At 47.9% G+C, this 22,302-nt stretch overlaps 2 protein-coding genes across 2 annotated transcripts in view; one reads left to right on the forward strand and one right to left on the reverse strand.

Annotated features, from left to right (window-relative positions):
* SPATA6L (spermatogenesis associated 6 like) overlaps positions 1-14,073 on the forward strand; it is a 73,950-nt gene extending 59,877 nt beyond the window's left edge. Inside the window, exon 13 of the mRNA XM_064579992.1 lies at positions 13,956-14,073. The gene's annotated coding sequence lies outside the window, so the exon portion shown is untranslated. The remainder of the gene's footprint in view (positions 1-13,955) is intronic.
* SLC1A1 (solute carrier family 1 member 1) overlaps positions 3,563-22,302 on the reverse strand; it is a 73,593-nt gene continuing 54,853 nt past the window's right edge. Inside the window, exons 6-12 of the mRNA XM_045882177.3 lie at positions 21,073-21,171; positions 17,847-18,031; positions 16,588-16,695; positions 14,608-14,730; positions 14,019-14,213; positions 7,849-7,983; positions 3,563-5,743 (exon numbers count right to left, since the gene is read on the reverse strand). Coding sequence (XP_045738133.1) covers positions 5,497-5,743; positions 7,849-7,983; positions 14,019-14,213; positions 14,608-14,730; positions 16,588-16,695; positions 17,847-18,031; positions 21,073-21,171 — 1,092 coding nt within the window. The 3' untranslated portion in view covers positions 3,563-5,496. The remainder of the gene's footprint in view (positions 5,744-7,848; positions 7,984-14,018; positions 14,214-14,607; positions 14,731-16,587; positions 16,696-17,846; positions 18,032-21,072; positions 21,172-22,302) is intronic.

Raw genomic sequence — 22,302 nt, forward strand, 5'->3', positions numbered from 1 at the left:
GTTGTTGTTGTTTTGTTTTTAATAAATAACATAAGTATGAGTTACACAGTAGCACTTCTCTGACCCTTGTGGAGCCCACGCAGTTTCCTAAAGACCAGGATATTTCGTTATCCACAGATTCTGGAAAAACTCCCCTCGCCCCCTCTCCAACCCCCAGCAAAGTCCTCAGCTCAGACAGATCTTTCTGCCGGCCTCTAATTCTTGCCAAGTTAAGCGGAGGGCCTTGGAAACACAAGGACTTCTTAAATGAAAATTACATTTGAATGCTTAGAGGAAGATCAAAGTCATCTTTAAAATGTGCATGCCTTCAGCACTTTCTGGAGGCATGTCCAGAAGATGAAGCACCCTTGCAGTGATGGAGTGGTGCTTTTTCTCCTGCAACTGCCCTCCTGGGACCAACCACTCAATTCATTTCTTTCTTTTTTTTTTTTTTTTTAAGATTTTATTTATTTATTTGACAGAGAGAGAGACAGCGAGAGCGGGAACACAAGCAGGGGGAGCGGGAGAGGGAGAAGCAGGCTTCCCGCTGAGCAGGGAGCCCGATGCGGGGCTCGATCCCAGGACCCTCCCAGGACCCCGGGATCATGACCTGAGCCAAAGGCAGATGCTTAACGACTGAGCCACCCAGGTGCCCCTCACTCAATTAATTTCAACTGCTCTTATCTTCACCTTGGGAAACCTACATTTTCCTACAGGGCCCAGACAAGATAAAGCAGACTACTAGCGGATCTTCAAACTCCTCATTTTTTTCCCCTAGCAGCCAGACCTTTTACTCTGAAATGCCCAGTTGATGCAACCTTGCTTTGCATTCCCTCAAATGCCCTGAAGTGACGAAAGAGGATGTGATGTCCTCACATAACCTAGGGAATAGCTTTCCTGAGTCATGGAGGAAGGGCAGCTACAGAAGCCTCCAGTCGGTCAGGAAAGGCATCTTCTGGGAGGGAAAATGGGGATGGGTGGGAATGGGCTTGGGGTTGGGTTCCAAATGCTACCACTCAGGAGTTTGGTTGATTCTGTATATTAGTTTCTGGATTTCTTTGCCTCCATCTTTTGATAAACCGTATTCTTGTGGGGCAGCTTCTTTCTAGGTAATATCCTGATTTTGCTTTCCTGAGGCCAAAGCTTCCCAGCTCCAGGTGAGCGAGGCCCTCCAGAGATCAGTGAACCATCTCTAAATGAGGCTACTGCTTTTTTTTCTCCTTTCCTCCAACAAGAACAACAAAAGGGCTATTGACTTTATCTAGGCTTTGGGGGTTTACCAATAACTGTACTGAACCTTGTGATACCTTACAGTTGGGCAAAGTGGAGATTTGTAGATGAAACCAGAAACGTCTCCGCAATCCCACAGAGACCTCCTCCAAATCATGAACGGCACTGGATTTTCCTAGTGAGGAGGAAATGAGACATCAATTGTGTGGTTAGATCTTACAGCTTGCTTAGGAGTTTTGTGGCCCTATTTAGCCTAGGCCACTGAGAAATGTCCCCAGCGGTCTCCCATCCATGGTCAGTAACCTCATAGTGTGAGGTGCAGTCACCTAATTCAATATATACAGATCAATATGTTGTTCCCAAAGCTAATTTAACAAGGCCTACTTCTGGTTGTTTATATTATATTGCTTTCACTTAAAAAGTCTAAGATTGCAGGGGAGGGAGGCACGTTTCCCGGCGTAGGGGGTATTACGGAGCCCCGTGTGGGGCCCAGAACAAAGTCTGCTGCTTCCAGCAGGTGGGGATGGTTATGTGAGATTTAGGGACCAAGATGACAAAGGTGAACTTCATGTCCTACTGTGATTTCAGCTGCTCCATGAATGGGCATCTCAGCCTCACGCATGCAGCCCGAGCACCTCAAATCCCTCCGTGTGAAAAAGGATTGTGAGGGCGCCTGGGTGGCTCAGTTGGTTAAGCAACTGCCTTCGGCTCAGGTCATGATCCTGGAGTCCCAGGATCGAGTCCCGCATTGGGCTCCCTGCTCGGCAGGGGGTCTGCTTCTCCCTCTGACCCTCCCGACCCTCCCCCCTCTCATGTGCTCTCTCTCTCAAATAAATAAAAATCTTAAAAAAAAAAAAAGGATTGTGAACACTTACCTTTGCTTAATCCCCACATGATCTTCTACAGGAGGAAACATTCTAGGTCTTAGACTGTTTAGTTGAAAATGTCCCATTTTCAGAAAGGGCTTTCCCCTTTATTGAATGGGGGTTGCTTACTAAGTCTCACTAGGTTGGATTTATTGTTTGCTCTAATAACCCAGGTAATAAGGCCAAGCGGTGTGAGCTATAGTCCTCAGCCATGTCAGTGGCAAGGGCCCTAAAACTTACCTGAACTCGTGAAGCTGCATGTCTGTGGATTACCCATGCAAATGGGGGGTGAGGGTGTATGGTGGTTTTTTGGGGCAAGAGGTACTAGCATTTACTGAACATATTATGCGCTAAATGCATCACATCCATTTTCTCATCGAATACTTAGTCTCACGAGACGAGATTTGTTATCCTCATTTCGCAGGGTAAGAACCAAGGCTTAGATCATTGGCAAGAGTCCCAGGGCTGATTAGGTATCAGGGCTGTGTGCCCACTCACTGGTTTCTTTGCTGCCCTGCTGGGCAGTTAGAGAATACAGAGTATCGATCCTGTTGCATAGAGTCGTCTTGGCATTCTACCAGAGCTCTGCAGGACCGTTTCCTCTTTCTGTTCCAGGAGGGAAGATTCTTACCACCTGCAAAGCCAACACGTTGCTGGCTCACTGCCTGACTACAAGCCAAGCACAGTTTTCTCAAGCTCTCCAAACAACGGGGTGTGTTTTTAATAAAGGGCCTTGTACCCAGTGGGCTCACAAAGATTTGTCGAGGAATAGTCATTTATTAGAGCCGATATCACTGTTCCTCTGTACATGAGTATACTCTGGGCAAGATCAAAGTCATAGGGGGGCCCTGCTCAGGGGTATTAACTCTTCCAAACAAGTCTCTGAGTAGCTGTGGTGCTGGGTGTTTTATCCCGTGCCACCTGAAGAGGTAGCTATCCTGAATTAGTCTGGCCAGGTAGTGATAAGCATTTCCGTGACACTCTCCTCTCTCAGTAGGGTAGGGAGTTGTCCATTTGTTTGTTGTCCGTCATAGACAAGTGAGTCCACCAGCAGGACCCCCCTCATGACTCAGGTTCCGGGCAGGACTGTGGCATCCCTTAATACAGGACTGGTCGTTCGCAGGCACATCTCGGAGGGCAGGACTTGTCCTCCCAGGAAACCAGGGCACCATCATATGGAGTTAGGACTCCCTCCCAGTATAGGAATTTCTAGCCAAATTATACCTTCCCTTTCCTCTCAGTGATAAAATATGGACGAACTGTTCATCATTTAGGGCACTGTATTTCAGTCTTATCATCCCCATGGATTCACGTGGAAAATCAGATTACTTTTCCTCAAGCCCTGCTTTATTATCCTTGAGTGTAAACAGTTTTGAAAACAATAATCCGTTTCCCATCTGAGTCAACTGACCACGTCTCCACCTTCCCACACCCCTTCTGAGTAAATGAGATGAAAGAATAGATAAAGGAAGAACAAGGCTGGCAAGGAGGAAGGCTGGAAGTATTTATTGAGACTGAAATGGAACACTTCTCTTTTATGAGTTAACAGCACAGTGTGTTAAGATGCTGGTTACAAACTCGCTCCAAAAGAAGGATGACCTGCAGCTCACGGACAGCTCTGCCAACTCTCGTGCCTCAGATCTGAGCCAAGGCCAAGGGGGTAAGACATTTCAGCCCATGACAAATGATGGATTCAACTGCGTCGACATTTAGATGGACTTCCAATGCACACCATCGATATCTGCATTTTAAAACTCACATTCAATCACTGGTCCATATTTATGGTGTTTGCACGACAATCCAGTACCATTCTCTTCTAGATTTCAGGTATGGGTGGTCAATAGTGAACATTTATTTACTTCCGCATGATCTTTGGCACAGTGTCTGGTTTCTTAAATATTAAAGCACAGGCTGAAATTGGCTACTCAATACTGCAGAAACGGGACTATTTTGGATCTCGGTGTAAATACAAGTTTTTATGTTGTGTTATTTACAAGAGAGCTGAAGCACAGATTTTTAATAAACTACCTTCATAAATTAGCAGAAGAATGACAGGAAATGGATGGTAAGGAGCAGGGCCGAGATGACTAGACTACTAGTTGGAACAATCCCCCCTTGAGGAGACGAGTTTCGTACAATGGAAGAATTTCCCTGAACCACTGATAACCAATGTCTCATATTGTGGGACTTAACTCTGCAAGAATCCAGGGTAGGGACCGTGCTTCTTCTGGCCAATGTGACTTGTTCAATCCATCAAACCCATGTTCAAATACAACTTAGCTGGTAGCTTGCCACTGTGGTTTGGGCCCTGAGAGGTACAAAAGGGCGAAGTCCTGTCATTTTTAAGTGGGTATAATTGACCTTGGAAGAATGAAGCCTTCCAGTTGGATAAAAACATATCCAGCCTTATGTGCGTGACACCTTTGTATACCATCTTACACAGAGCTGATATGGATTCCCTCCCAGCAGTAGAGCCTGGGAGTTGGAGATGAATGGCAAAGCCACCTTGGAGTATAAGACATGTCTGCTTTGAGGCTGACACACAGACGCGGAACAATCAGACAACATGATTTTTCATTCTCGTGCTCATGAGGCAGGAGTATGGATAAGCCCCAAAGCAGATCTGGATTGAGATCGTAGTTATTATTCAAGTACAAGGAGAGCTCTTTATTTCACATTGACAGTTCAATTCTGATCTCTGTCTGGCAACTTATATGAAAATAATATATACACATATATCTATCTATCTAGGTCTATACTGAACACTGGGTTACTAGTTACCAGTGTCCCAATACAGTACATTGAAAAAAGAACCCTTCCCACAAAACCCCACACCCATCTTAAAACTCTGATTGCAGAACTGTGCTGGTCTGTTTTCTTTCAAAGCAGTTACTTTGAAATTGGCTGGAGATGAGTTAAAAATGGACAATTTGGCACGTTGATGGGGGAGAGGTGTTTATATGCATTATAATCTAGAAAAATGTGAGAGGTCAAAGGAAATCCATGCCAATAGAAAGCTTGAGTAAAAATTTGTAATCAATAAGAGTATTTTTTTTAAAAAAACCTAAAACACTGGACTGTGTATGAGAAAGCAATTTTTCTTTCATATCCATGTCCTAATCCAACAGTTACTACTCCATCTACTTCCAAACTTCGTCTCTCATAGAATTTTTACAATCCAGACATGGATCCAGCTTTCCTTTTAATCTATTTTCTTTCATGTTACCCCACCCCCAAATCCCAGAACCCGGAGAGTGAAAGCTGTGAATCCAAATATAGAAAATAATCTGGAAGTCTATATATCAAGTCAAATGTACAGTTGGCCATTAGTGTTCTTCTCTTATTTAATGTTTGAATTTGCTAAGAGATGACTCTCATGGAGCTGTCCTTCATCATTCCTGGTCCTGTGAAGCCAGGGATCCTAGAACTGTGAGGTCTGGGTGAACGAGATGGTGTCAGACTTGTCTACGGCGAAGCCTCCGTTGATGTAGGACTTCTTGGTATCTGAGTCTTCGTTATCCAGGATTGTGGATTCCAAGGCAAAGGGGTTCACGATGTTGACTTCCGATGAAACATCCATCTGCTCTAACTCCTTCTTAGACAGCTTCTCCACAATGCCTGTCCCAAACGCGTCACCGAGGACGTTCACCATGGTCCTGAACCGGTCCCTGGGGAACAGAGAGACAGGAGGCCTGCAGTTCAGTTCCAGTTGCCACTGGAGAGAGAAAAGGATCTGAAGCATTCAGGTATGAATTAAGCAAACGGAGAAAGTGCCGTCCTCGTGGCTGGATCAGAGGCTGCTCTCGTCACAGGCCTGGGGCAGAAGGGGGCTCACACAAGTAGAGAATGAGCAAATGGGCTCCCCGGGTGTGTGCCCTCAGGAAGTCACAATGACCCTCCTACATCCAGCACCAGTCTCCCAAAATTCCATCCTCCCCTCCCAAACAAATGTGAAGTCTTCGCAGCTATTTTGGGGGAGCTGAGGAAGGGTCAGAATTGAACAAGCCTTTCAACGCCTACCCTCTGCCTTGGGGCATTTCCAGGCTCGCTCTCGGCTAAGTAGAGGGGATCCTGTGGGTGGTGTACATGCCGAGGGGGAGTGTGTGTCTGGGGGTGCAGCCGAGTGTCCCTGTGTGTTTGAGTGTCCCTGGTACAGTCATTTCTCTGCCACACTGCATCACTCTACAAGCAAGCCAGCAGGGACACCACAGAGCACAGGCCCAGAAAGCTCGGACCAGCTGAGGAGCGGCTTCCTCCTTGTGGCACCCTGGGCCAGCCTGAGCCCCACATGGCTTGGAGGAGATGCTAAGGCAGGAAGGCATCCTGGTGAGAGGACCGTGGGGCACTGCCGGGAACATGAACATGAACACTTTCTCGTGAGAACGACCTCTGCAGGACAGAAGAGGCCAACAGTGTTTATCTAGCCCCATTCTGGATGCCCTGCTGTGATCTAGAACGAGGCCATGGACTGAACTAGACCCTGGTATGAACCAACCAGTGCCTTTTCATCCCACGGACCAGACCGGACCTTTGACTTCTCTCGGTATCTTGGAACTGAAGGTCACCGGTTCCAGGAAGAATCAGGGAAAGGAGACGAGTGCAAACCCACCCTCATCACTAGAAAGAAAACTCAAAGCACTTGCCTCAGTGATAGGGTGTCTTGGCAAGAAAGGGGCCACCTCAGCTGGGGGCCTGCAGAACCAGCCAGCTGCTGGGGGGCCTTACACGGCCTGCCTTCCGGAGCTTTTGCCTTCTGGGGGGTGACTGTATCTTCATCACGTCAACTACTACTTGCAAACCACCCAGCACCATACTCCCCGGGAACCCCGGGCTGGTTCTGAGTAAAGGCTCCACATGGAGCCATGTGTGCCCCCGATGGCCGGGGGACAGAGCCAGACTGAGCTGCGGGAAGACCAGTGCACAGAGTGGGTATTAAGGATAAAGCTGGGGACCCCAAGTTCATTCTAACTTGAACCTTGGGGGGGGGTCACACAAGGCATATTCCTGCCCAGATGTTCCGCTATGTTCCTCAGCCCTCTGTGTGTGTGTGTGTGAGAGAGAACTGTCGATTGAGACGTGAACTGTCCATTCTAATCGTAACAATAAAACCTGCCATTTAGTGAGCACATATTAGCCGCCAGACACTGTTCTAGACACTCTGCTCACATTAGCTCAGTCCTTGCACCCACCTAATGAAATACGCAGAATCTTTCCCATCTCACAGATGAGGCAACTGGGCCTCGGAGAAGCTAGGGAACTTGCTCCAGGCCAAACAGCCCCTGAGACACGGAACAGGGATTCACACTCAAGCCCGTCTCACCCCAAAGCCTTTGCTCATGCCCCCGCCCCTGACGATGCTGAAGGTCTCCGGGAGATGGGCTGCCTTCGAAGCAGGCAGTTCTAAACCAGTGAGGCTGACCCAGGGCCCGGAGAGGCGAGGGGAGCCTCTGGGGTCTGGACAGTCTGGGACCTTGTCCAGCTTCCTCACCCTAGTATTGTATGCGTGTCCCCCCCACACCCACCTCCTATCCTTGAGCATTAGCAGGTATGAATGCTCTAATGGAGAGCACCGGCCCTTTAAAGTCACCACCAGAGTTGACGAGGAGTTAATTTTTAAGCACGTTATCAGATGGCCTGGTCAGAGGGACATTAAAGCATCAACAGATGGCTCATTAGGCCAAGTGAGGACAGGATGGTGACAGACTGCAGATCCCGCAGGGCGGGGGGTCCGCCTCCCCAGCCGGCCGAGGCACTGCGTCTACCCCAAACTCACAGGAGCCAGTCGACGGCGATGATTAGGGTCACATCCTCTGCGGGCAGCCCCACGGCACTCAGCACGATCACCATGGTCACCAAGCCGGCCTGGGGCACCCCGGCAGCTCCGATGCTGGCGGCCGTGGCTGTTATGCTGCAGCCAAAACACAGCGGTGCAGAAGGAGTTAGACCCCGTCTCCCGAAACCGTTAGTCCCGCAGGCTGTTACCGCTGTGTCCCCAGATGGGCCGGGTAGAATCTATCCTCTGCTGAGCATCAGCTCGGCCTCCCTGGAGAGCTGTGGGGGACCGGGGGGGGGGGGGTGTCGATCTCCTTCCAGTGGGGGGAGATACGGCAAATCTGTCTAACGCCAGGAAGGGAAGAACTGCCCGAGGGGCAAAGAATGGGCAAGAGGGATATTCAAGAGGAAGGCAGGAGTCCACCAACCGGGGTGTGCGCAAAAGGCATTAGGGACCCCTGCAGGCATCCGTCATCTTCAGTGCCAGTGACCTCTCTCCCTGATTCCCTTCTCCTTGCGTCCACCTACTCACCAGGCCAATCACTCATCGGCATCTCATATGTGCCCGGAGTTGATGTTGCCTTGAAGGCCTGTCAGAGGGAGGGTGTACATGTAGATGGGCAGTGTATTTCAGGTGAAGGCGAAGGAAGGGGCAGCGATCAAGCAGGTTTTATGCACTTTCCTGACATCACAAGACTCCTGGCCTCTGGGAGCTGCCCTCCACGGCCCTGAACTGAGGGGCAGCCATGCCTCCTGCTCGAGGTACAAGCGTTTGTTCCTGACTGCTCCATTCTGCCAGTGGATGCACTTTCTGCAAATGGAAGTGAGGTCTGGAACCGAGAGAGGCAGTCAGATGAACCTCATTACTGTGTATTTAAAAAGATCCCTCCTGGGCAGATAAAATGTGGCGCTAGGGATTCTTGTCTTTGGAATGTGCTGGTTTTCATCGAAAATATCATCCTTATTTAAATCTGGTAATTTTGCAGATGTTGGCGAGGATGCAGAGAAAGGGGAACCCTCTCATACTGTTGGTGGGAATGCAAGCTGGTGCAGCCACTCTGGAAAACAGTATGGAGGTTCCTCAAAAAGTTGAAAATAGAGCTACCCTACGACCCAGCAACTGCACTACTAGGTATTTACCCCAAAGATACAGATGTAGTGATTTGAAGGGGTATGTGCACCCCAATGTTTATAGCAGCAATGTCCACAATAGCCAAACTGTGGAAAGAGCCAAGATGTCCATCGACAGATGAATGGATAAAGAAGATGTGGTATATATATACAATGAAATATTATGCAGCCATCAAAAAGGGAAATCTTACCATTTGCAACGATGTGGATGGAACTAGAGAGTATTATGCTAAGCGAAATAAGTCAATCAGAGAAAGACATGTATCATATGATCTCACTGATATGTGGAATTTAAGAAACAAAACAGAGGATCATAGGAGAAGAGAGGAAAAATCAAATAGGACAAAATCAGAGAGGGAGACAAACCATAAGAGACTCTTAACTCCAGGGAAACAAACAGGGTTGCTGGAGGGGAGGTGGGTTGGGAGGGGGGGTAACTGGGGGATGGGCATTAAGGACGGCATGTGATGTGATGAGAACTGGGTGTTGTATGCAACTGATGAATCCCTGAACTCTGCCTCAAAAACTAATAATACATTATATGCTAATTAATTTAAATTAAAAAAAGGAAAAAAATAGATCTGGTCATTTTGGAGGAAACAAGGGCTCACCATGCCCGGAGAAGCCCCTGAATTTTGAATGAACTTGAAAGGACACCCACTCTACGTTTTGGACACCTATTCTCATCCTTAGTCCAAAGAGGCCACTGGGTTGAAAGGTGAAGATGTAGAAACTGTCCATTTAAACTGGAAGAATCCCTGATTCTGTCCACAAATCTATATTCTTGTGGGCTCAAAAGCCTCAGAGTTCGAACGAAGCTGATTCCATGACTCATTCATCTGCCTCTCCGTGTGCTACAGATGGTGTTGGAGGGTACGGTCAAACACAGGCCAGCATTCTTCGACAAGTGTGTTTTCCTTCAGCTGCTGCGGCCACCAATTTACAGTAAATTAAAGATTTCTGGGCTGTCCCAATTCCTCGAAACGTTTCAGGCCTACAGAATCCTTTAGATCTGTTCTGACTTAAGTACTCTTTGGAAAACCTAAGTTTATTTCAATGCTGGTTGAACAAAAAATTTAAACTGAATGCAACAGGGGGTTTTCTCTGCCAGAAGTGATTTGTGCCCGTGACCACGGATCCCTTTTGGAAGTCCCAACACATCATGGTTAACCACGTCCCTCTGGCCTGTGGCTGGGCTCAAAACTCAAAACCCATTTCGTCAAAGAAAACTCTGCCCTGGAGCCTTGACCTTGCTTCCTAAACTTCAGCCATTTGACTGGCTTTGGTCTGAGACTGGGAACTATAAATCTTCAGAACGGGGAAAAATATAAAAACCTATTCCTTCGGCTTGAATATATTCGACTTTGTCTTCAGAGGGTTTTCACAGACGAACACACAATAGTCACCGGTAGAAAGTTCTTTCCTGGCGTTGAGATCTAGTTTTCGGACAGGACACTTAGCTCAGGTCCCATCCAGGCTGGGCCTGGGGTGTGAACTGAAGCCTGCAGAGGTTTGAGCGTCAGAAAGACCTGTTTTCAGTAGCAGCACATCCTTAGGCAAGTTCCCTCTGGATCTCCGTTCTTGCCTGGGGGATGGGGAGACCATGTTGCGGGGCGTCATGAAGATGAACTGAGGTAGGATGTGGAGGGCATCCATCCAGGACAGCACCTGGCCGCATCAGATCCTTCCACACTGAGGCCACTTCTGCTACGTCAGCAGCCGCTGGTCCCACCCGTGCTGCCCCTGGGATCACCCTTCATTGCTACAAAACCCCACAACTTGCTCCTTTCCTCCTCCAGGCCTCAAATCCAGTCATCATCTTTCATTTTAAGCATATTTATCCTATTTTCAATCAGTCATAACCTTTGATTACTGAATATTATGATAAAACCACAAAAGGGTTTGTCTTGGGTGGATGGCGCCTACGTTTCTTTGATGTCGGGCCAAACGGGCCACAGAAGGAGAACTATGGGTCTCTAACCATCAGCCGCATGAGCCGCAACTGTAACTTGTGAAGGGAAAAACCATGTTTATTACTTCATTCTGTCCCAGGCAGAGCCAGAGAGGATTTTAAATTTTAGGTCAGTGATTACTCTGGGTCTCACAGTTGTGGTTGTTGGCTCTGGGCCAGTGGTTATTTATCAGCAAGTCTGATTTAAGGATACAGGGGTGCCTGGCGGGCACAGTCGGGAGAGCGTGTGACTCTTGATCTTCGGGGTCATGAGTTTGAGTCCCATGTTGGGTGTCGAGATTAATTAAAAATAAAATCTTAAAAAAAAAAATACACCAGAGCGGGGGGAGGGGGGAGGGGGGTAAGTGGGACAGGTTTTGATGTGAATTATTTAGCCTCTCTGCCCAAAGTTTATTTGTCTAGCAGTCAGGTTAACAAAAAAACAAGGTTAGAAAGATCTAGGGAACTCATGACTGAGGGAGGGGGAGGGGCTTCACCACAAAGTGGCAAATACCCAAACCAACGGGCACCTCTCGGAAATCAGTCCAGGGCAGACTGGCTCCCACAGCCATGGTGAGGGAGGTGGCCAAGGGCACTTGGAAGGACCAAAGTGACAAGCACTGGACCCCAGGTGGTTGCGGAGCTTTCTCAGGCACGATGCAAGGTTTCGATTTTAACACACTGCTGTTCAAACTACAGGACTTTCCTCAAGCTCTTTCAGCTCTTAAGCCACGGACACTTTATAGACCACGAAGTACAGAGACAGTTTCCCAGCTGATGTGCCAATGGTCTAGTTGGCATTTGTCTTCAGTTAGCTTCAAGCCAACGGCACTAAGTACTTACTTCATGATTTAGGGTTGGGGAAGACTTAAAAATATACTGTATTAGAATACTGTTAGAACTTACTTTACGCCTGCAGTTTATGCCTGTCCCAAGGACCAGGAATGCAAGAGTGAGTTAACTCGGAAAGGCCAGATCCAGCCTTGTGTAGGCCAAGGGACCAAGTTTACTTGTAAACTTCCGCTCTAAACTGAATGAAAGTCTCCGGATTAGCTCTAAACCCAACCCATCCCTGCAAAGCAGCGCTGTCCAGTAGAATTTTCCATGACAGAACCTAATTCTACAATGATGGAACCTCCTGTGTCTGCTCTGTCCAACCTGTGTGACTGGTGGCTACCATCTTGAACAGGACTGTTTTAGAGCAACAATGCTGGCAAAATTCATTAATGACATTTTCAGCATCTACTTGAGTAGACAATTTCAGTCTTCATTTGAGTAGAATTCTCTGCAGTATCGGGCTCTGTTGAGTGTTTCATCCTTGGAGATCTCTCTTCTCTGGGCTTCCATGATGTGATGGCTCTCCTCCTACCTTTCTGTTCCTTCTTGGTCTTCCTCTTGGTTCTCCCCTCCTCTGCCTGCCTCTAATACTAGGATTTTCTAGGGCTCAGTTCTTAGTCCTCTTCTATTTGGCACAAACCCTCTCTATGTAACGTCATCCCAACATTCTCAGCATCCCCTGAGTGCTATGTACACACTGTTTGAAGCATTTTACGTGCACGGACTTAACTATCACTACTTGCATAGAATGTAGGTACTATTATTATCCATATTTTACAGGTGAGAAAACAGAAGGTTATAGAATTCAAGTACCTTGGCCAAGGTCACTGTTAATCATGGTGAAGCTAAGACTCAAACATGGACGACTGACTCGTAATCACGTGCTTGATGACCGCCCTCCCCCTGATGCCTCTGACATCCATATCTGCACATTTCTCACTGCAGAGTTCCCACCTGATGTCCTGAAAGCATTTCAAATTCAATGTGGCAAAAAGCATAAGCTCTTTATTTTCCCACCTGTGCTTGCTTCTCTTCCACTAGTCTCGTTCTGGTAACCACCATTCACCAGTCCAGAACCATCTGCCAATCCTGGAGGTCATCCTAACCGCCCCCCTTCCCATCCCTCACTCTGAATCCAACTGATGCCTCTTGAATTCGTTAGCTCTTCTCCATCCTCAGTGACAGTGCCTTGATGTAGGCTTTTTTTTTTTTTTTAAAGATTTTATTTATTTGAGAGAGCAAGCACCAGTGGGGTGGAGGGGCAGAGGAACAGAGAGAGAAGCGACTCCCCGCTGAGCAGGGAGCCTGATGAGGGACTTGATCCCAGGACCCTGGGATCATGACCTGAGCCAAAGGCAGACGCTTAACCGACTGAGCCACTCAGGCACCCCTGATGTAGGCCTTTTAATTCCTTACTTGGACTTCTGCAGTAATCTCCTAACTAGTCTTCCAGCTTATGTTCCTGTTCCCATCCAGTCCATCCACCGTATTGCCAAGTTATCCTTTAAAAATTCAAATCTGTTTTGATTTGAATCTTCCATGTTATGACTGTCTGAGCCCCTTCCATGAGCACATCCCATGAAGGTTTCATGAGATGATCCTTGCCCTCTTCTCTATGTTCTCCACATTGTACTCTATGCAGCCACATCCAATAATCTGTCCACTGTAACGAGGCCGTGGTTATATCACGATCCCGTGTACAAGCTAGTCCTTTTATCCCAGATGCTCTTAGGTTCCTTCTTTTCTTACTAAATTCTTATTCTTCTTCTGAACCTTAACTAAACCTTCCCCTTCTCCAGGAAGCCTCTCCTCACCTTCCCTTCCTTCTTTGGTGCCCTCCGTGCCCCCTCAAACCTCCATGATAGCTCTTATCACACCCCCCACCATTTATTTAGATATCCGGATCCCCCTACATACTGGGGACCCCCTGAAAGCAGGCCCTTATTCTATCTTGAATCCGTGGTATCCGCTGTGTGCCTAGCACCCAGTGGGTATGCTGAACCGAGAACAGTGATGCCTTTGGCTCTCCAGACCCTGAAGCAGAAATCCTACAGACCACAACTCCACTTCCTGTAAAAATAAAGTTGTGTGTAATCTTGGGAAGGGGCTTTGTAGACCAAGAAAATCAATCCACCAGTGGACCATTCCTGATCTCCCTTCACAGGCGATTTATTTTCTTTCCCCCACAGGCGATTTTTCCTTGAGACAATTCCAGTAACAGAAATGAGCACAAGTGCAACCTCGTGCCCTACCTGATCGTGATGATCTGCCCGATGCCCAAGTCCAGGCCGTTCAACTGTGCAATGAACACGGCTGCCACTGCCTCGTAGAGAGCTGTCCCGTCCATGTTGATCGTAGCTCCCACGGGCAGCACGAACCTGGTGATCCTCTTGTCCACCTGGTTCTTTTCTTCAGCACAGCGGAAAGTGACCGGCAGTGTGGCTGAACTGTGGGACAGAAAGAGAAAGGAACCTATGGTCTAACGCTGGAGCTCAATCCCTGTCTGAAGAGACACTTCTATGCCAGAAACCAAACCCAGAGCCCAAGGCATGCCGGGACTTTCGGCAGGTCCAGGAATGAGAATGTGCTGGGTCTGCTATTGCTCCAAGTTACGGTGTAACCCATTCTTGGGCTGCAGGCCGTGCCATGAGGGCAGGAAATGCCCAGCGGGGGGCAAAAATGTTCAAGGACATGGGCAGAGAATATAGAGGTCATTCCTTGAGTTAAAGGCAGCTACTAAGTCGTCAGCTTCACATGTGGCCGGGACAGCTCTCAAGTGCGGCTGGTGAGAGCTGACAAGGTGTGGCCCAGAGACGACTCCAGACACCCCTCCCTGTTCACCTGGAAGAGATCATGAGAGCCGTCAGGAGAGCCTGAGCCATTCCCATGGCGAACTGGAAAGGGTTCTTCCGTACGACTATGAAGTAGATCAGTGGGAGGATGACGATGGAGTGGATCGCGAGTCTGAAAACAAGAGAGAGGAGCGGGTGCATGGAGGGCACACCTCTTCATATTAATCCTTTTTTCCAAACAGCTTTTTAAGAAATTCATGATAGATCACTTGATTTCCATAATGACCCAAAAGAAAATGAGAAGTGGGGCAGGGATATATGTCTCCATTCCACCAATGAGGATGAGGAGACTCACTGAGCAAACGAAGTGTCTTGTCCAAGTGATGCAGGCAGTAGCTGAATCCACATTTCAGAGCTCACAGAACACGTATGTCACAAGCCCTGTGTGCTATTCCTGCAGGAAGTGCTAACGTACTTTCACTTCCTTCTGCTGCTGAGTTCTTACCCCTCTTCTAAGACTCAGCAAAAGGTCCCCCTCCTCCAGGAAGCCTTCCCTCACCTCCCTAGGTCGAGTGGACCTTTCCTTCTCGGCAGCTCTGTGGCTCCACACACAGTGCTACCAGAAACCCTCATCCTACACCCAGCCCCCCGGTTCCCTGGACCGCACTGCTGTCCTGCTGGATGGTGTCCACCCTCCAAGAGGGCAGGCAGGTTGCAGGAAGGAGCGAGTCCCTGCTCTCCTACAGTCATACTTCAGGATTGACCCTCTTTGTTATTCCTGCCTTCCGAAACGACTCCTTGTTTCATGTAGGAATATATAGGTTACGCAAAACAGGGGGCTTAAAAAATGAGATCGATCCAGCAGGTGCCATGTAAGAGTTTACAGATCAGTTATTTAAAGCTGAAATAAGAAATGGCCATTGAAAATACAGATCCTGAAGGTCCATCGTGAGGGTCTTCTAGATAGCAGGCATGTGGCTAAGAACTAGGAGAAATTTAGTTTTCTGTTAGAAACCCAGGTAGGACAACTGAACAGAAACCAGCAGAAATGTGTTTTAAAATGGCTCAGCATAATAAACCTCAGCCAAATCACTCCCTGGACACAGGCCATGGCCTGTAGAAGGGTAGACAGCCCTGCTTCCCATACGGCTAGGGCCCTGGGATCGGACGCTGGCCCTCCCATTGTGGACACCCAGGCTTCTTCTCGTTGGCTGGAAGGGCCATGCGTTAGGTAAACACAGATGGACTCCCCACGGAACTCAAGTTCCAACAGGTGAGCTCACTGCTCAAGGTGGGTGTTTGGAGGCACTGACCTGTGGGAGTGTTGATGATGTTTATTCATTCCCTTGGTCCATATTTCTTAGCACATGTGATGTATCCTGCCCCTGCTAGGTATCCAGGGGCACCATTCCTAACTTATCTCACCCTACCTCCCCTCAAGGAACCAATAACTGGGCTGCAATAAATATGCAAATGACCTGTCCCCTGCTGCCTCCCTGCTTTACCCAATTCGTCCCAGCCTGAAGATTTTACCAGCATCCTCTCTGACACTCGATGGTGCTGGGCTTGGTAGCACTGCCCAGCCCCACCAACGGGGTTGGAACCAACCAGCCACCCGCTCCTACTTGCTTGAGTCTCATTTCATTCAGGCCCTGCCTGATTTCTTTCTTGGGGCTGTGGTCCTTGTGGGCTATTCTTACAAGTTTGGTGAGTTTCCATCCTTGAAGAAGTGAATGCCAAGAGAGGGTTCCAGTGGGTTTTGCTCATTTCAATAAAGGATCTTAACACAACTAATAAAGGCAGCAATAAACCATGGTCCAGGCTGTTCTGCCAAGATCTGGCAATTAGCACAGTGTGATCCTCCCCCAGTACAGCTGTTAAAGGGCAGCCCCCCCAACCCGCTCTCTTATTTCTGAACCCCATCTTCCTCGGCACGTGGGAGAAGCCAATTATAACTGAAACACAGCTTCTCAGCAGCGATCCAGTGGCTCAAACGCAGTTCCTGCTTCCTCTCTCAAGTCTGCCATACCCACTCAGGACGGTGGCCATGTAAAGGCCCAGCTTGCGGAATATTTCCCAGTCTTCGACTTCTATGATCTTCCCGGCAATCAGGAACAAAATGCCGAGTGGCATGTAACTAGGATGTAAGCACAGCAAAGACAGTTCCGTCATCAGGTGTCTCCTCGAGGTGGGATTGCTGGGGAGGAAACAAGCCAGGGCGTGCACTTCGGCTTGTGGCACATGCACTCAGCTGGGAGGAGCACCTGGTCCACAATGAGGCGAAGGTTTCAGCCTCAGGCCCTGGTGGACCACAGTGGAGCCAGGATTTAGTGCCTGTGCATGCACGTTCAGTTCTACCCACCTAAGCTACCTTGGGTGAGCGAGCTTGGCAAGAACGTGTGGTTAAACAGGGGCCTATCCCATGCCATGCTCCCGAGGCACGTACGTCCTGCCGATGGTCCCATGTGCAGATCTCATTTTTGTCTGACCCTCCCTATACGGCCACTACGCTCCTTCTAGCCTGGGTCGTCTTGTCTCCCAGGTAGTAATATCAGCCACAGAGCAATACAATTAGTCATGGAAGTGGTCATAACAGCTCTTTTTGTGGAGCTCTTATTGCCTGCCTTGTATCGGGTTAAGTATTTGACATGCATCATTTCCCTTAATGTACTTTTCCCAACTCGAGGGGTAGATTTTATTATCCTTTTTTTACACATGATGAAGCTGAGGTTCAGCGGGAGTAAGTGGCCGAAACCACTGTCAATGTCTACACTTCGGAGTAAAAAATGTCGAGTCAACTCAATATGAGGTAAGTGGGGGCAGAGATCACCTCGAAAAGGCGGACTTGTTGGCACCTCCAGGGACAGGGCAGAGACTCAGGTGGTGCTTCTGCTGTGTTCTCATCCAAACGGCAGCTTTCATTTGGATGGAAACGAAATACAGTTGCAAGCATTTTGAATATCACTTCTGCACTGGGCCTAACAAGGAAAGCACTTAGTTTTGATGTGCCAGGAACCCCTTCAAGTCACTATTTTCAGAGTTATTTCTTAGATAAATGCCAGTTGGGTGCAAGCTGATTAAGGGCTTTGGTAGAACAGACAACGGCTGATACTCAGATTCTTGTTTGTGAACTAACTCCTAAGGAATATGTAGAATATGTAGAATTACTGAACACTCTAGTGTCTCAACATTCCGTGTTCATCCTTCCTAGGGTGAGGTCAGTGGAGAAACAGGTCCCTTTATTCTAATTTTGAGGGGACAAGATGGCATTCACTGGCATCTGCTCACCACATAATGATCTGAACAATTTTCATGGTTGCATCACTCAGAGCATTGAAGAAATCCACCAGAATCTGTCCTTTTTCTCCCATTTTTCCAATGACAAGTCCAAAGACGAGGCAGAAGACAATCAAGCCCAGGACATTTATGCCGTCCGAATACATGCCTACGATTTTGTATTCCTTTGTTTTGTTCTGCGGATCAAAACCAAGAGAATATATTGATGCATGATTATAATTTTGTTGGAAGGCAGAGGCCCCGAAATGAGAAGATACAATAGCCAAACATAATAAGCTAGTAAATCTACCAGTCGGAGTCAACAGTACTTGGGGAGAAAAACAACAACAACAACAACAAACCACCTACACATGTATCAAATTTGTACTCCCCCCCCCCCCCCGCCCCTGCCCCCTGCCATGGAAGTTTAAAGTGATTTTTTTTTTTTCTCTTTCTCAAAAAACCCAAACTTGAAGGTTTCTTTTGAAGAGTTCTTATTCTGGGATGTCTTACATTTTTAATAACTTTAGAATCAAGGCACTTTTTGGGGTGATTTTAACTACTAGCTACGTTTGGAGTCTGCGTGAAAAAGACAGGCATTAGATAATGCAGGAAGCGCAAAATATTTACCACAGTGAACATTTTTATGTTATCTATCTGTTTTATCCTGATAGTGAAGCACAGAAACATTCCTTACTGCCTAACCTTGGATGACCAAAAAGACTTTAGAGATGTAAATATTAACCAAATAGCTGCTACCGTGAACCATTTCTTCACCTTATCCTGGGTAAGAACAGCATGAGTGATGCTGAAAAAAACTTCATCTGAGGGGGGCAGCGCGAGATTTACTGAGAGATTTCATAGGGACAGATAAATGCCAGTTGGGTGTAAGCTGATCAAGGGCTTTGGTAGGTATCATAGGAGATAATGGAACCGGAGTCGTACAAGCCAGCTTTACAAAGTATTATAAATGGTTGAAGCTCCTGGCGTGCCCGTCATTTTTTTACTTATAATGTGATATGCTCACTTACTTATCGAGCATCGTGAGTGTGCTAACAACATTGACTACAGGGTAAGTCTTAAAATACAGCTAGATAAGATTAAGGGTAAGAAAAACAAGCCTGTGACAGCAAGACGATGCGTAACTAACTGCACGGCCAAGCCACAGGTTGCTGGCATCAGGCGGAGACCGAATGGAGGCCGTGGGGTTGGGGAGAGCTCAGCCTGAGTGGCAGACGGCCAGGAGATGGAACCAGATTCCAGAAAAATGGCATAGCAGAGGCAAAAGTCATCATGCACTGGGCTGCCCTACCCTGCCTGAAGAGCTCCTACTCCTCCTTTATGGCCCCCAAACTAATTTAAGCCTCTGTTGTTGAACGCCCCCGAGTACCCTGTCCTTCCCTATTGTCATGCCCGTCACATGAGGGCAGAGGCCACCCCTACCTGCTCCGTTGGCATCCCAATGCCCAGCAGGGCCTAGCTCATGGCAAGGCGCTAGCAAAAATCTTTGTGGAATCACATGCAAAGGTGGGAATAAGGAGAAACGGAGGAGGTGGGTCTGGATGGGATAGAGAGGGCCACCGGGAGGGGAGCTGGGAAACCAGGGAGGCGTCCAGACGTGGAGGGACCCTGAGCCAGCAGGAGGACTTAAGGCTTCTGCAGTAGGAAGTAGGAGCCAACCGCAGGCTCTCTAGTTTGAATTCCTAAGTCTCCCAAACATTTGTTCCTTAAATCTTCTCTTTCTGTGTGGTGCCAGAGAACTTTAGCAGAAATCTACCATAGGACTACAGAGGTACTAGCTCAGGCCCATACGGTCTCGGCTCTAATGCTGAAACTCCAACAGCTCTCAAAACCCAGGGATTTTATTGACAGGAGGACAGCCAACTCTTGGTGGCAGAACCTACCCTGAGCTGAGCTGAGGCTACTTATGGTTTATTTCTCTTATCTGGCAGGATATTCGAGAGTCTGCTGCAGAACTACTGATGTCCTTGATCCTATTTCCTGTTTCAGCACGTTGCATGACCTACAGTGCCTACACCACATGGCCCATTAAGAGTGAGAAACTCCGGACTCTGGGGGCGCCTGGGGGGCTCAGTTGTTAAGTGTCTGCATTTGGCTCGGGTTATGACCCCAGGGTCCTGGGATCGAGTCCTGCATCGGGCTCTCTGCCCAGCAGGAAGCCTGCTTCTCCCTCTCCCACTCCCCCTGCTTGTGTTCCCTCTCTCGCTGTGTCTCTCTCTGTCAAATAAATAAATAAAATCTTAAAAAAAAAAAAAGGAAACTCTGGACTCTGAATCACATCTGGGCAGAGTTTCAGATAAGGGATGTGGCCCCGTGTTCCGTAGTTACATGGTCTTGCAAATCTAACACAGTTCCTGGAGGTGCCCAACTCAACTCAAAGGAGTGACGGGGTAGCAGAGACAAAAAGCCGCATTCTTTTCTCTGTGCAGTTCACTTGCTTCTCGTAATGTTTGGTGGTCTCATTCTACAAAGTGGTCACCCACCAACACTGAGTTAGCAAATGCTGAATCCTCGTTCCCAGGGGACATACAACAAGGTCAGGTGCCTGGGGACCAATGTTCACAACATTTTCATCCAATAATTGGTCTATAACCTTCCTTTACGTGTGTTTCTGTTAAAGAACACATAAATGTTTAATATATATTGTGCAGTTATGGACACTGAACTCAGCCAACACTGTCACGCCTGAGTGAGGCTGATCTAAGGCACATGTATTTTCTATCTGGCACATCATAGCCTTCTTGCCCTGAGAACCACACACAGCGCTACAGCACTATGCTTGGGGGATGTTTTAAACAGTGAAATCATCATGAAAAAGCACAAAAATGTGAAAAAAGAACAATTGTTTACAAGAGAGCTGAAACAAGAAGGCAGAGCCTGGGGCGCCTGGCTGGCTCAGTTGGTAGAGCATGCGACTCCTGATCTCAGGGTCATGAGTTCAAGCCCCCCATTGGGCATGGAGCCTACTTAAAAAAAAGGCAGAGCTCGGCTTGTACATCCTCAGCTGGGAATGAGTGTGTTGGGTGACTTAAACTTCTCACCACTCCTTGTCTGCCTGCAAATGACGTGGGAGCATCGTGTCGATTTTGGGGGTTACAAATACATTTTAGTGGGTAGACGAATTCACAAGTAGTGAGGACTGACTCTTTCCGTCTCCTGCTTGCTCCTCACAACTCAGCCCCTGCCTACTGGGGAAGGGGCATGGGCGACAAGGTACCTTGGAAACGGCAGTTGTCATGATGGCTGTGACAGGTGCATCTGTCATGTTCGTCCCTGGCTCACTGGGAGTATTCACTTCTTCACGCTTGGTTTTGTACTGCATGTTGGAGGGAAAAAGGGAAAAAGAAGACCAAACAAACAAAGTAAGAGTTTTTCAAGCATCTGAGCCTAAACCACAGGAATATGTTACTTTGGCTAAATGAGTACCACGGAAGGCTTCTGCCTCTGTCGCCTCTCTTGGCTCCCGCGAGGCTTTGGAAGCAAAAAGCGAGACCGTGAAATCCAAACCCTGATTCCCACAGCCACCGTTCAATGATGTCAGAATGTTCTCTTTCATAATAAGGGACAAATTAGCAGAGCGATAACGGGAAAGAAAGTATAGGTTTTATCTGGAAGAGCTTTAACAGATGCTACAGGGATCCTGCCAATCATTTTGTTTCTATTTGTTTATTCATTTATTATTTTTAATCTGGGCAAAACACCTCATTGCTTTGATAAATGCAGTCACGACTTTAGTACATGTCAAGAACTATATGGTTGTTCCAAAATCAACAGCCCCTTTAGGGCCAGTCCATGAGTGAGATTTCTGTTGAATTTCCTTCCTTCAGCTCTGCTGGGTTCCTCTGAGCTTCAGCAGAGAGGTTGAAGAAAGGGCTCGTACACTATTACACCAGGCATCAACGTCACTTCTCCGAGGCTCTGCCAACCTGGAGAACCTTACAAATGACCACTGAGGCTGAACCTTGAAATACAGGTAGTTCTGTGCCTCCTGGAGGTCGGCAGGGAGCAAGCTCATGGCCATTTCTGTTGGTATACACAGAGGGCTCTGTTCGTGTAATTTATGTAAATGAATTCAGCAGTTTGGGATAGACTCCGCTGTCTTCAAGTGCACACATAAATAGAGAGAAGAGCAGCAGGGAAACGGAGTGAAGAGACCGTGAAGCTCTCCTAGAGAAAAAAATCAGGGCTTTGTTACATGGCCAGGGGGGCGGGGGGCATGCTGGCAATGGGCACGCGAGGATTAAGGAAAAGACCAAACGCCAGGAACACGAAGCCCCCATGTGGGTTAGATACTGCTCTCCCAACATGAGGGAGAAAGGAGAGAGGAGATGGGGTTGTTTTTGCAGGGTGCTTCTCTGCACACAATCTAAGATTCTTTGCAAATACCACGGGGTTCTCCAAAAACCGGGAAAGGGAGCCTGGGTCAGTTCCAACAGGGACTTTCCAG

Source organism: Mirounga angustirostris, unplaced genomic scaffold (assembly GCF_029215605.1).
Source record: "Mirounga angustirostris isolate CCGP_5_RB_7025 unplaced genomic scaffold, mMirAng1.0.hap1 SCAF_15, whole genome shotgun sequence".
NCBI classification, from domain to species: Eukaryota; Metazoa; Chordata; class Mammalia; order Carnivora; family Phocidae; genus Mirounga; species Mirounga angustirostris.